This window comes from Periplaneta americana, chromosome 1, assembly GCF_040183065.1.
Source record: "Periplaneta americana isolate PAMFEO1 chromosome 1, P.americana_PAMFEO1_priV1, whole genome shotgun sequence".
Lineage (NCBI taxonomy): Eukaryota > Metazoa > Arthropoda > Insecta > Blattodea > Blattidae > Periplaneta > Periplaneta americana.
In genome coordinates, this window is record NC_091117.1 from 145,217,769 (window position 1) to 145,233,726 (window position 15,958).

At 36.6% G+C, this 15,958-nt stretch overlaps 1 protein-coding gene across 6 annotated transcripts in view; it reads right to left on the bottom strand.

Moving 5' to 3' along the window:
- LOC138701803 (uncharacterized) overlaps positions 1 to 15,958 on the bottom strand; it is a 208,325-nt gene that overhangs the window by 50,746 nt on the left and 141,621 nt on the right. For all 6 annotated transcript variants that reach the window (XM_069829113.1, XM_069829073.1, XM_069829080.1 and 3 more), the window contains one exon: positions 6,895 to 7,033. In XM_069829113.1, coding sequence (XP_069685214.1) covers positions 6,895 to 7,033 — 139 coding nt within the window. The remainder of the gene's footprint in view (positions 1 to 6,894; positions 7,034 to 15,958) is intronic.

Consider the following 15,958-nt stretch of genomic DNA (forward strand, 5'->3'; position numbering starts at 1 on the left):
CAATAAAAATTAAATAAGAATACCTGATTAATGAAAGCTAGACATTTTATCATAGAAGTTAAGAACAAAGAATATTTTTGTATTTACTAAATTACAAATTAAACCTACAATAACAAAATTCTATAGTGATGAAATTACCGGATATTGAGATATTTTGTGGTAGATTAAAAGAACTATTTACAAGAAACCATGTCTGAACGAGTCTCAATTACTGACCAAGTGCCTAGTAAGTTTGCGTTTGAATTGAATTTTATTTCGACAGTCCCTGATGCTAGCAGGTAGCGAGTTCCAGAGTCTTGGCAGGGCTATTGTGAAAGAGGATGAGTATGAAGAGGTGCGATGGGATGGTATTGTTAGTATTGTTTCATGGCGAGAGCGTGTGTTCAGATTGTGGTGGGAAGAAAGGTAAGTGAAGCGAGACGACAGGTACGAAGGAATAGAAGAGTTCAAGATTTCGAAGAGAAAGAGAAGTGAATGTAAATTTCTTTTCTTATCTAGTTTAAGCCAACCTATTGCTTCCAGGGATGGGGTAATATGATCATATTTACGAACATTGCTTACAAAACGTACACACAAATTATGAGCACGTTGAAGTTTCATTTTGTTGTCGCTGGAAAGGTCAGTCAGTAAAATGTCAGCATAGTCAAAATAGGGAAATACAAGGGTCTGCACAAGGGACTTTTTTAAGCAAGAGGGAAGATGAACATTTATCCTTTTTAGCACATGAATAATAGAATATACTTTTCTGCAGGTTTCTGTGATTTGCATGTCCCAGTTGAGATTATTATCCATGTGAATGCCAAGATTTTTTACCGAAGAACTGAAAGGGATATACACTGTACTTACTTTAACGGGGGAAATGTCGAGGTGCTTTACAGCGTCGGTTTGCCGTTTGTGTCCTAATATGATTGCTTGTGTCTTTCCAGGATTGATATTAAGATGGAATTTCTTTGTCCATGTCACAATCGAGTCAATGTCTTCGTTCAATTTATCTATAGCGTCATTTATTCGATCTAAGCGGGAAGAGATGTAGCATTGAAGGTCGTCAGCATACAAGTGATAGTTACAATGCCTTACATGAGATGTAATATCACTGACATATATTGTGAACAACAATGGTCCGAGTACCGAACCCTGTGGTATACCTGATGTTATGTTAAGCCAGGAAGAGCTTCGATTCCCGGATACAACACATTGTTGTCTTTCCCGTAAGTAGGATTCGAACCAACTCACAGCAGTCTCTGACAAATGCAGATTTCTCAATTTATGGGTGAGCAGGTCGAAATTTACAGAGTTGAAAGCTTTGCTAAGGTCAAGAAGTGTTAGTATTGTTACTTTATTAGAGTCGATTGCTTCACGAATGTCTTCGGTCACTTTAAGTAGAGCAGTGCTTGTGTTGTGTCCAGCTCTGAAACCTGACTGATACTTGTCGAATAGTTTGTGTTCGTTCATGTAGTTAGTAATTTGTCTGTGTACGATTCTTTCCAGTGCTTTTGATATGGCTGGCAGGATACTGATTGGTCTATGGTCGTTCGGGTCGGTGGGAACTTTGACTTTTGGAAGAGGAAGAACGAAAGCTTGCTTCCATATTTTAGGGAAAGTTGAAGTGATTAAGGAACTATTGAATATGTGTGCAATTGTAGGTATTACTATGTCTTGTATTTTCTGTATGAGTAATATGCTAATGTTGTCTGGCCCTTGGGCTTTTGTCTTGATGCGTCGGATGGCTTTCATTACGTCAATGGGAGTGACGTCGGTAAAATAGAATTTGTCTCGAGTTGGGGTAGCTGAGTCAGGCAAAACTGTGTCTTGTTTCGTTGTGTCGTTTAAGGTCGGGTCCTTTACAAAGTGTTCGTTCAATCGGTCAAGTGGGATGGGAATGTCTGCTTGTTCACTAGCCCTTCCAAGTCCAATAACCTTCAGATTTTTCCATAATTCGGAAGGGGTTGTGTTGGGTTCTATAAGTTTGTAGGAGTATTTCAGTTTAGCGTTTCTTATTAGTTGAGTCGTTCTATTTCTTAGGTGTTTATAGGAGTTAAAATATTCGTCGTTTTTGTTGCGGGTGTATTTTCTATAAGCTAAGTCGCGTTCGGACATCAGGCTACGTATTTCAGTCGTCATCCAAGGGGCTGGGGTCTTTCTGGTACGTTTGGTCTTTATAGAAAATACACCCGCAACAAAAACGACGAATATTTTAACTCCTATAAACACCTAAGAAATAGAACGACTCAACTAATAAGAAACGCTAAACTGAAATACTCCTACAAACTTATAGAACCCAACACAACCCCTTCCGAATTATGGAAAAATCTGAAGGTTATTGGACTTGGAAGGGCTAGTGAACAAGCAGACATTCCCATCCCACTTGACCGATTGAACGAACACTTTGTAAAGGACCCGACCTTAAACGACACAACGAAACAAGACACAGTTTTGCCTGACTCAGCTCCCCCAACTCGAGACAAATTCTATTTTACCGACGTCACTCCCATTGACGTAATGAAAGCCATCCGACGCATCAAGACAAAAGCCCAAGGGCCAGACAACATATGGATCATATGCGGATACTAAGAAGAAGATAGAAAATAGGAAAGACGGAAGATGCTGAGTTTGCAGTGAAATACCTGTCCTTGGGCAGAACACTATGAATGAATGAAGCCATTTTGTATCCAATATTTAGTTTTGGATTAATTTTACTCAGGAGTGAGCACGGAAATTTCATAATGTTAGCTTTCCTGAGGATCTCTACATATGTCTTCTGTCGTCCAGTTTCTTTTTCCAAAAAAATTGGCGTTATTTAGCTTTATAAGAAAATAAATTTCGCAATGCTCATTGGGGTATGCTATTATTACAACATGTAATAAATTTTATCTGTCGACTTTGTTAGAGGAAAGTGACACACAGCGTTGTCTCTTTATCTCAGACTTTTTCATCTTCCTTTTACGTAAGCAACAAGAGAGGATGAAGAGAAAATGACATCATGTACGACACAATTATTTCCATCAAGTGCAGAGCGTAAAATAATCTTAACTATGAAGAATCACAAATACTCTAATAAAATTGTTCATTGCCATTTTATTAATTGCATCCAGTTGTTGTCATTTTGTAATTAGAATTCTGTTTTACATTATAGTTCGTAGTATGTTAAATTCGATCAGGATGGTATGATAAACTCGCCATATTTTCTTTCTCTTTCAGGCATATAATACAGAAACTTTCCCTTCTTCTGTCATCATCATAATCTTGAAACAAATGACAGTTGTAGTGTCTTGTGACAGAAGGTTGGAGAAAGAACATCTAAGTATACTTATCCACCGGAAACGCATGTGGCTAGTTAGTGTGTACCCCATTTCCTAACGAGATACTTCACGTTCTCGCAAATATGTCAGTTGGTTTAATGCGTCTATGGACCACATTACGCCATCATCTGATTGCGTAATCACATTTCGCTGCCTATTGTTGAAATTCACTCAACCGATTTTTAAAAACTTCAGTCGACTTTGTTGTCAACAGAGCGTCAAATGCCTTCTTCTATCCTTGAAAGCGAGATACATTAAGCTGTTTATGAAATATTGATTAGATGTTGAATTCATGTTAAACATGACATAATTTTCAGACTGAAATATTAATTTAAAATAAAAGCAGTTTTATGAGTTCTATACTCTAATCTGTATCACAGAAATGAATATTTCGTTCAAAAATTCGAGACATGTTTATGCTATTTGTTCGATGACATGAAAGATTGTGATGATTATGATGGAAAAACTGTATTATTATTATTATTATTATTATTATTATTATTATTATTATTATTATTATTATTATTATTATTATTTATTTACTATGTATTGTGGGTCCCTATCACCACGGCATGGCGCGTCCTCAGGTTGCGGATAGAGGAGACGGCCTCCAGATATGGAGGGTAGCTGCGAATATATTGAATAAGCAGCTTGGACTGTCACTTTGAGAGAGGAACAGAGATTAAGGGTGTTTGAGAATAAGGTTCTTAGGAAAATATTTGGGGCTAAGAGGGATGAAGTTACAGGAGAATGGAGAAAGTTACACAACGCAGAGCTGCACGCATTGTATTCTTCACCTGACATAATTAGGAACATTAAATCCAGACGCTTGAGATGGGTAGGGCATGTAGCACGTATGGGCGAATCCAGAAATGCGTATAGAGTGTTAGTTGGGAAGCCGGCGGGAAAAAGACCTTTGGGGAGGCCGAGACGTAGGTGGGAAGATAATATTAAAATGGATTTGAGGGAGGTGGGATATGATGGTAGAGACTGTATTAATCTTGCTCAGGATAGGGATCAATGGCGGGCTTATGTGAGGGCGGCAATGAACCTCCGGGTTCCTTAAATGCCAATAAGCATTAGTTATTTAACGGCGTACGTGCATTGTGTGCACTGTTTTTGAAACTGATTGGTTTTTATTCATGATAAAGTCAAAGTGAATTTCTTATCCTGGATTATTTCCGTCCAGCGTGCAAAAATATTTCATATTATCTTAATTTGACGCCCAATCATGAGTATATATTTAGCCTAGGTCAATAATTTAACACAATCTGTAACACAACTGCTAAACAGATGTTTTATATTTTACAAATTTCAATTAAACAGGAATAAAAATATAGAAATTACTGAACTGAGAATCCTCGAAGCAAATATGTGTTAAGCGTAATGCATTTCCAGCTAATAATTGTAGACATTTACATGAAATGCAATTTTGCAGACACAGCGTGCAGTTTTATTAATATGTATTGTTCAGCTTGTGAAGTCAAATATTGAGCTACATAATAAGTTAATCAAATGATTTAATGAGTGAAATAATGGAATTAACTTGAATGGATTAACTGAAATTTACTTAAAGGGAACAGATTTTGAGTGGAAATTAATTTAATTGATCAGTTTAAACAGTGTTTATTGCCAAGAACTTCAGACCCCTGAAGTTGCAAGACAAGAATTAATAAACAAAATTTATATGAGAATTTAAAAACTCATTAATATTCTAAAACAGATTAACCAGAAGCCATATTTTAAGAACAGATTTAAATTTACCTAGCTTCGTAGTATGGGTATCCTTTGGTAATTTATTGAACATATAAATTGCATTGATTAAAAAAATATTTTTCACTTTTACTTAGTCTAACATGGGAAGGAATTAAAATGTTGGAATTGAGACAGTAAGTCCAAATTGTGTAAATTAATTTTAGTAAGTATAAGATAATCAAATATGTACCGATTTAACAACTGTGAGAATATTAAGACATTTGAATAAAGGGTGACAATGAGCTACTTAAGAGGAACCGGAAACATTACGTAAGGCCTTGTTTTGGAGAATAAGAATTTTGCCAACATTGGCACTATTGCCCCAAATGTATAGGCTATACCATATGTTAGAATACATTTTATGCCATCTTAGCATTATAAACAGGTTGTTTTACTACATCGAAAATCGTGCGTAATTGGCTTATTATAGCACGCGTGCCGATAAAATCAATGACGTATTTGCTATGACTTAATACCGGAACGCTTGCTATCTTGGTTATGGCTTCTACGCGTGATATAACAAGAAATGAAATACAGAACAGAAGGTAACGTATAATTTATTTCAAATCTTAAAGAATTTTGTATCACTTTTGTAATATAACATAAAGCAGTTCTGTGGTTCAGAGAAACTATATTAACAAAATAAAGGAACATTTGTAACATAACCTGCAAGGTCATCCATTACTCTTTACTCAATGCCAAGGCCAGGCGCAACTAATCGATACGAACATATGAAGACAATTTGTCAGCTATGGATCCCGAATTGAATTTCTTTCATAGTTTCTTTCCTACAATTTATAATGCTAAGATGCCATAAAGTGTTGTATCCAACTCGTGGATAATCTTATTATGACACTCGTGAAAACATTCACTCATGCCGTAATAACCAAGATTATCCATTTGTTGCATAAATAACTATTATTGAAAAAAAGAATGAGGTTCAACGTCACGACATTTTAATTTTAGTAGTTGCATGTTTACTTTTACAAGTGTTATTTAAGAAAAGTAACTTAACAAATCAGAGTTAATGAAGCTATTCGAGTGTCAGTGCGTCTAGAGATAGAGTGACTTGCCAGCTGTTTACATGTAAATCTGGCAGTAGGTGTGGCAACTCTCGCCCAGTCCAAGGCCGCCGGGGTCCAATCTATCTCTAGAAGCTTGTACCACAGTCTAATATATACAGTCACGAAGCTGAATACGTAGTCAATATGCATCCACAGATAGTTGCTAACCACTAGGGTCGCTACTATCGCCTCATTACAGACAATGAGATATAGTACCGGCACAGTCTATTGTTCCTAGCACCCTCAAAACTCAAGCTTCGTGATGTGTGTATACTAGACTGTGCTTGTACTATGGAAGAAAGCTATATAATATAGTCGAAGATATTCTTTTGATACTTTAGATTTCAGATGACAGATTTCGGGCATGAATTTAGATTGCCGGAAAAATAATTTAATGGAACGGGATGGAATGGAGTAAATGGATAGATAAATGGATGAATGAATAAATTAGCAAGCACATACGATATAAATGAGATGATACAGGAGAATAAAGTGAATTAATGGGAATGATGATTGTAGATGATTGTAATTAAATTAATGGAATGAGCGAAGAATATATAAATAAATATGTATGTATATGTATATATATATATAAATTAAATTGTTAAAATACAGTAATTCCATAATATAAATATGAAATATGTAATTGAAATAATATTTAAAAAGTTAAAAGAATTACAAATAAATTATTGCATTGAACAAAGTATACTGTATAATGAGATTTAGTTTTAAAGTACAATATTTAGCAAGTGAAGCACATTTCTATAGATATTTACCTGTAATTGAAACCCTCGCAGGCAAAGATCTTCTCGGAAGCACACTCCTCTTGACAGAGGTCCGCAGATCGGGAGGGCAGAGACTTCCTGATATGGCGTTCTGCCACGCGCTTTCCAGTCAGCAGCCTCCGGAAACACGCTGCACAAACAATACATTTTTTTATTGCTTGACTCCGGATTGTCCGGCCGGCCAAAAGCTGTGAAATTCTTTTCCTTGTTAGTGTGGCCAAGGAAATGGACTCAAGCTCCCGTAAAAGTCAACTGGTGTGTGATGCCTTCCTCGACAGTAGGCTTAATGACTTGAGGAGTTGGTTCCTCGTGAATGAGAATAATATTAATATATATTCTGTCATGATGACGATGATGATGATGTTGATGATGATGATGATTATTATTATTATTATTGTGATAAATGTAATAATGCAGTTCGAAACACTAATGACATGTAGGAAATATTTAGAATAGTTCTCTTAGCAAATAGCTCAATTAAACAATTAATAAAATAAAGCTTATAGGCTAAATACGTAGTCAGAATACACTGACGTAAAAGCATGTTCATTCCTTGTAAATTCGTTTATAAGTTTCTCAATCTTCACACAGCTAAAAAGAAACGAAATCCCAAGATTGTAAAGTAAATGTGGCCACGAAAAATGACAACTTAAAATCTTTTAAATTTGTGTCATAAATGAATGAATTATTGAATGGAATGACTGAATTACTATGTGTAAGTAAATAAATAAATTAGGAAATAAATAAATAGACAGGAATAATAATAATAATAATAATAATAATAATAATAATAATAATAATAATACCAATATAGCATATAAAGAATATAAAGCAATTAGGGATATACGCCCCATGGCCTGTTCCTATCCTATAATGTAAGTGTTCAGAAGTCTCTTGAGAAGTCGAGCTAAATTATCCAAAACTGGTTGGCGTTGAGTTTCGATAAAATTTCTTGATTTATTTTGTAGTTTTGCCATGTATATTTTGCAGTTTTTCTTAGAGATTTTATCTCTTCTACTCTTGCCCCGGATTTACCTTGCTCTCTTATTGCACAAATCTTACATCTACATACAATTGCAGGTATAGCCAAAGTGTTGTATAATATTTTCAGTGTGACATGTTTCTGAATTTGGGATGTTTTTAGAATTTTGTTGATGAAGCCTGTTATTTTAGAACAAATAAACTGTGTATTTTTTTTTTTGTATACGAGTACCTGTTTTCCTTTTTGATATGAAATTGAACATCGAAGATAGTTAAATGTGTTTATTTGCGCAATTATTTTATTATGTATTACAATTTTCCTTCTGATTAGGTTCTTTGCTTGAAAACCATTGATTTTGATTTAAAAGTAAAAAATTTTAAATCATAGCTAGGTGTTATTGTTTCTAATTTGCGTATTGATCTTCATAATGTATCCTCTGAGTCTGCTGTTACAACTTGATCATCAGGAAATAAAGTAGTTTAATAATAATAATAATAATAATAATAATAATAATAATAATAATAATACACGCCGGTTTGTTTCGTTCTATGGCGATTTCCGGTTTCCTATCCTCCATCTATCACGATCTTTCCAATCACCATAATGTAGATTTCTGTCTGACATGGTTCTTCTGATTCCCTCTAGGCTATCCAAGACTGTTTTGGTCTCCCTTGTCTTCTTCTTTCCGAGGGCTACCAATTCAAAACTTGTTTTAGAAGACGAACCTCATGACATTCTTTGGACATGTCCAAACCAGAAAAGTTGTTTATCCCTTATGTCATCCAGTATAGTTTTATCTTCCACTCCCACGATTTCTCTAATATTTTTATTTGAAACTCTGTCTAGGGGAAATATACTAGCATCATCTCAAGAAATCCGTTTCTGGAGCTAGTAGTTTCCTTTGTTGTGGTTTTGATAAGGCCCAACCCTCACACCCATGTGTAAGTGTACTTTTAAAGACAGATTCATACATTCTTTTTTTAGTTTCATGTCTTATAGATTTTTGCCATAATATGGAATTGAGCATGCCTATAATTCTGCTTGCTTTGGTAATTTTTCCTCCAACTTCCTTTTCGTTTGAGCCATTTTGGTCCAAAATTACACTTGAAATATAAGTAATTATCAGAATGTTTGATGATGATTCTGTCTAATTCTTAATGGGTTTGTGGTTCCCCAACATACGTAGGCTATATTTTGTTTCATCTGTATTCATCTGAAGACCATACTTATTAGCTATATTAATCTTCCAACTTCCGAGCCACGTTATCAATATCTTGCGCAATAACTATCTGATCGTCCGCAATAGTAATGTGTATAATGAAATATAATAATGATGATGATAATAATAATAATATTTATTTTTTATTTTATTGAGTTATTTTACGACGCTGTATCAACATCTAGGTTATTTAGCGTCTGAATGAAATGAAGGTGATAATGCCGGTGAAATGAGTCCGGGGTCCAGCACCGAAAGTTACCCAGCATCTGCTCGTATTGGATTGAGGGAAAACGTCGAAAAAAACCTCAACCAGGTAACTTGCCCCGACCGGGATTCGAACCCGGGCCACCTGGTTTCGCGGCCAGACGCGCTGACCGTTACTCCACAGGTGTGGACTAATAATAATAATATCATACTGGAATCTGTCTTTGAGTTACACAGGCTTTCTCAACAAGAAGCTATAATTTTCTTTCTCCCTAGCTTGCAGTCATTCATTTCATGGTTCTGCATGCTCTCCCATCATTCTTCGATTCCATGAAGACGACAGCCTCCTCGCTTCCTTCTTCCGGGTGAAAAATTTCTTTACTAATTTCTGTACAGTCTCTTCTGTCGTCTGTGGTGTTTAGTGGTTCCTTGACACTGGATCCCGACTACAAATCTGACCGAGGAAAATGGATTTTAAGGATGGCAGTATCTTTAAAGTGGCTTTCTTCGGAAGGAAATTAAAAGGGAAATTCTGTGTCGTAGATTTATTGTACAGATACGGAAATAAAATTTTGGGATCCCTTATTGTATAAGTTTCGCTTACAACACACTGCGCATGTGCAGTAAACGAGAGCCCCTGTGGATATGCTACTTGTGGGCAGTGGTGCGAAATTGTTGCCTATATAGAGGTGGGCTCCCATCAAGATTCTCTCCAAATTTTAATTCCTTATCTGTACATATACCGGGTGAATCTTCTCATCCTGCGGATCGAGAAGTTATGCAGTACCGGCGTTTTACAGACTATACTGTAAACACAGTCCCCTGCGTCGTAAAACTTTGGCCGAATTGACTGCTACGTACCGCACTGAACAAGAGCGGCTGGAACCACCTATTTGTAGTCTAGAATGTTCTACGTATTCGGACAGAAAACATGTTTTTCTAGAACGTTTCGAAACACAGGTAGATTATGAAGACAAGTATGTATCCAGAGCCGGAACAATCCAGCGTGTTAACCGTTACGCTATCACAGCACATTAACACAGGTCAACATCGGATGGGCTGGTGAATGCGATGTGAGCACCTGCATTTCGCATCGTCTCTAAAGTAAAGGTTTGCCTAGTTGACAATCCGCAGGATGAGAAGATTCACCCTATATAAACCTGTTCGTGATAGAGGGCTCCAGGTAATATTTGTCGGGCTTTCCTCGCCCAAATCAAGATTTGAAAGTGACGTAATGAACCCGTATCAGTGCATAATTGAGCGCCGGATTGTCCCATTCTCCATTCGTAATCTGTATCATTCCAGCCTATATTACACCATCTCTTATAATGTTGTGTCCCTATCAGCTTAACTTCTATTTTTGGACAATGTTTTTCTTAACTTCCATTGTTCGTCTCAGTCTATAGTTTTAAATAATTCATTTCGTCATTCTGATCTGCTTCATAATTTTGCTCTATAAAGTGAGTTTAGCCCGCCGCGCTTCTGTGGCTATGTGGAAAGTGTATGCACTTCCCAAACAAGTAGTTCAAGTTTCCATTCCCGGCATGGGTAAAGGAAGAAATTTATCTTCCCTTACAAGGGACTGGGTACTTGCTCTCCATCATATCGATCCCATGATGAGGGAGGCCGACATTTGTAAATATCTACTGAACGATCAAATTGATCTCCCTGCACTACCCGTCGTGGTGCTTAAGGGGAGGTTAAGCAGAGAAATAAAAAAAAAAAACAAAGAAAATTTAATTGAGTTCAATACGACGATAATATTTCTGATTTTCTAAATTTTCTTTCCATATTCAGATCAAGTGTTGCATTACTGAGATTAACTGATCCTAAATTAAAATTTGCTACATTTGGAATTTTAATCTCACTAATTTGTAAATTATCTGCAGATTCTGTGCTAAAATATTGAATATTTCCATAGTTGACAAGTCCCCATTCCAGATACACTTCAATACAGGGTTGTTTCCGATCTCTGATAACGAATTTGAATGGCATCATGTGCGTCAGGAATCACACAATAGCTGAACTGTGGCGCGAGGTGACAGACCAGTAGTGAGTGATCTCACAGTCAGAGTGCACGGCGACTCACAGCAGAAATTCCCAAGAAAATCGAGCCTTTTTGGGAGGGGTACATAACAACCCTTTCCGATGCCAAGTACAGTTAAGTGAAAATAAAAGAAGCTTGCGATAAACGAGGTTTCGTTATTTCCAAGAAAGACATCTTCTGTGTACTTAATAAGACTGGTAAAGCTCGAATGGAATTAATTTGTATCATCTCTTGGGGTGCGGCGACTTATGACGGAGGGTGGATTTGCTTGCTTTTTCCATTCTGGAATTAATCCCATCCGAGCTTTGCCAGTCTTATTAGGTACACACAAGATGCCTTTCTTGGAAATAACGAAACCACATTTTTTACAGGCTCCAATGTTTTTCACGTAACTGTACTTGGCATCGGAAAGAGTTGTTATGTACCCCTCCCAAAAAGGCTCGATTTTCTTGGGCACTGCTGCTGTGATACACCGTGCACTCTGATTATGAAACCGCTCACAACTGGTCTGTCACCTCTCATCGCAATTCAGCTGTCGTGTGATTCCTGACGCACATGACGTCATTCAAATTCGTTTTCAGAGATCAGAAACAACCCTGTATTCTGCGCTTAATCTATCCGAGCAGTAACTAGAACTTCATCATCGGCGAAGAGTAACTTGCTTCCCTCTCATTATTTATCTCTCGGTTTATACCTATTTACCAGACCATATTAACGAACTCATTAATTAATAATTATGTTAAATAGTGTTGGTGATATTACACTCCGTTGTCATAAATCCTTAAGAAAATAAGCTGTGGAACAGTCCATGGAGGATCAAGGTCTGCGAGGTGACTGCTGGTCTCATGTTCACAATCCCCAGAAGAAGTGAACAATCATCCAACTAGTACTGGAGTAACGTGTGATTACCACGATGATCCCACAACCGTTTTAGTTGGCTTACGAAACAGGATTCCGCTACTTGCTATAGCTTACTTACTGGCTTTTAAGGAACCCGAAGGTTCATTGCCGCCCTCACATAAGCCCGCCATCGGTCCCTATCCTGAGCAAGATTAATCCAGTCTCTATCATCATATCCCACATCCCTCAAATCCATTTTAATATTATCCTCCCATTTACGTCTCGGTCTCCCCAAAGATCTTTTTCCCTCCGGCTTCCCAACTAACACTCTGTATGCATTTCTGGATTCGCCCATACGTTCTACATGCCCTGCCCATCTCAAACGTCTCGATTTAATGTTTCTAATTATGTCAGCTGAAGAATATAATGCGTACAGTTCTGTGTTGTGTAACTTTCTCCATTCTCCTGTAACTTCATCCCTCTTAGCCCCAAATATTTTCCTAAGCACGTTATTCTCAAACACCCTTAACCTATGTTCCTCTCTCAAAGTGAGAGTCCAAGTTTCACAACCATAGAGAACAACGGCTAATATAACTTTAAGATTTTTTGACAGCAGACTGGATGACAAAAGCTTCTCAACCGAGTAATAACACGCATTACCCATATTTATTCTGCATTTAATTTCCTCCCGAGTATCATTTATATTTGTTACTGTTGCTCCCAGGTATTTGAATTTTTGCACCTCTTCAAAGGATAAATTTCCAATTTTTATATTTCCATTTCGTACAATATTCTGGTCACGAGACATAATCATATACTTTGTATGACTTGAGGCTTTCCCGGCGTTTGATATAGAATAACTCTTCTCGGGTTCTCAGCCAGGTGAGTTGGAGATTAGCTTCCAAGCTTTCGACGGCTAGCTCTGCCATCTTCATCCCTGAAGAAGATGGCAGAGCTAGCCGTCGAAAGCTTGGAAGCTAATCTCCAACTCACCTGGCTGAGAACCCGAGAAGAGTTAATCTATATACTTTGTCTTTTCGGGATTTACTTCCAAACCTATGCTACTTGCTATAACTTCCCAAATTTCTCTTTGAAATTCCAACCACGCTTATTCAGTAACGGTAGTCCAAGTCATGATGCGTTGTTTATGGTGAAAGGATTATATTTAATGTGTGATTCGCAGATGCGGAATATGAGTAAAGCACTCCGAATAGCAGAAACTTCAGGATAAGCAGAAACAGAGAAGGACGTCTGAATTTCATGAGAACGATATTTTGTACTAGAACCACAATAATTTTTCTTCAGATTTAGTTTGATGAGAAACTATAAAAATCGTTAACTGACTAATATACAGATACTCCTGAAATTATTACAAAAGAAATTTAATTCAAATTGAAAAGAGAATATACGTATTAAGACAACTAACAGGATTTTGACGATTTGCAGTGATATAATTTTAGATTACTTCATAATAGTTGGGTAACCCTGAGACATACACGTAATGCTAAGCTGATGACAAATATTGTTCATGTGTTGCAATAACTGTAACGGTAATGAGCATCAGATAATTCTCTGTACGAAACCGCAGAGTCGCTTGAGAAGAGAAGACTAAACTAGATCACATGTCAGCGACATGCTGTAACACACAAACCATATCGGAGGATTTGCACGACGAGTAATTATGTAAAGTTAAGCATTTGCCAAGTATTTTCCGCAATTTCGTTAAAATGCCACTCCGTAACGGTGGATTTTTATGGATAGCAATAAATACCGTTAAAGAGAGATATAAACTTCCCGAATTGTTACAACGACTTCAAGTTTATAGAACCATGGATAGCTGTATCTAAATAAGTCGTGCTTTTAAGTAAGAGACGTGGACAAAAAATATATTTATGTGTATTTAAAAATGTAATCATTAGAATACAGTTAAAATAGTAAAATATTAACAAAAATTGATAAAATGAGAAATAAGAAAATAAAATAAAATTAGAGATAATTCCTGCAGAAGATAAAATAATCTATTTGGAATGATATAATTATGTCAATCAATTCATAGTAAAGGATAGATTGTTAGTGATATATATATATATATATATATATATATATATATATATATATATATATATTTGTATTTTATGACCTTATCACATTCTCTGTTGATCTGCAAACGCATTTTATTGCATTTGAAATATAAACGCATAACCAAAGAAGTTACGTATTACTATGATGTACCGAAGTACATACGATATTTCTGTGCAGAAATTCTGCATTACCATATGGTGAAGAATGGGTGGAACGGGGAAAAATTCTCTCCGGCACAGGGATTCGAACCCGGGTTTTTAGTTCTACGTGCCGACGCTAAACCACACCGGATTCAAATTTCGCTGCCGGATTGAAACCCTCTCACAAGTAAACCTTCACCTGAGGTAAAAAAAAATGAAAATGAAACTTATATTTTTGGAATCAGCATAATAAAATATGAATAATCCTAAAATTTCGTAACTCGACTGCAATTATCAAGTGCGATACAGAGCGCAGAACACGAGGCTTCAAGCAGCAAGAAAACATACCTTCAACTAGCGATTAATGCATAAGAAGGAAAACGATGATGTGGTCATCATGTTACTTAACGCATCGTATTCCAGAATCTGATTTGTTTTTATCCAGAAACATATGTCGCACAACAGTGATAGCTAATGCAAAATGTTGGAAACACAAATATTCAGTACACCACTCGCACTTTATACAGGCTGATTTTGCACAAATCGTACATATTCCTTGTACATTTCGGTTACAGTACTCTGTAGCGTTTTGAAAACGTTGTCCACTTCTGGATCCCAATTCAGCTAACACCCAACCATACCCATGCGCCTGTTAGAATCGTGGAAAAGGAAACTTCTGCTAAACAAGCGACTGTAGTTTCAATATATTGTTGCGTTTTTGTAATGTATCAGATGAATCATCAAAATCTACATTATGAGAAATGTGTCAAATCATATGCTTACACATTCGAAAAAAGTACCTGTCCAAAGATTGAAACTCATAAGTCGTATTTGGTGGTATGATTTTAACTACTAGTTTTTCAAGACCATAGTCCCCTTCTTCTAACAGTTGCTTAGTTGTATGTTCGTCGCAGTGGACACCATACGAGTCCAACAGCAAAAATTGCAAGTTGCAGAATTAGGAAGGAATATTTCTCGTAAGAATTGTATCCATATTTCTTTTGGTCATTTTTCCCGACGAAGTCCATTTTACTACAAGGTTGTCACTCTGGAAAATGCGTTCCGCAAATCTTTTACTTATACCTTTCGGTTCTTCGAGAATAAGTAGCAACTTTGGCATCAGTTTTCCAGCTTTAGAAACCACCTGCGTTATATTGTAGGAATGTGTAGTTGCCCCCTTGGATTGGACGACACCGTACACTTGACGTTCTAATGTTCTGCCGAAAGGCATTTCGTTATGGAACCCACATTCGTCTGTATTAAACACTTGATCATCATTGTACTTGTCCAAACTGTCCAAAATCATGCCACCAAATACGACTTATGAGTTGCAATCTTTTGACAGTTGACTTTCGTGTGTTAACCACGTGAATTTATGCTTCATACTGCTCCATGACCTATGATTAAACTTTTTATTTTTGTTTGTCGGTACAGCTGGCAGAATCCAATACTCTGTTACTTCACATTTTTCTTGAAAGTCAATGACTCGGGATGTTTTGGGAGGGGAAGGAGCGTATTGAGAACCGGAACTTTGTGAAGTA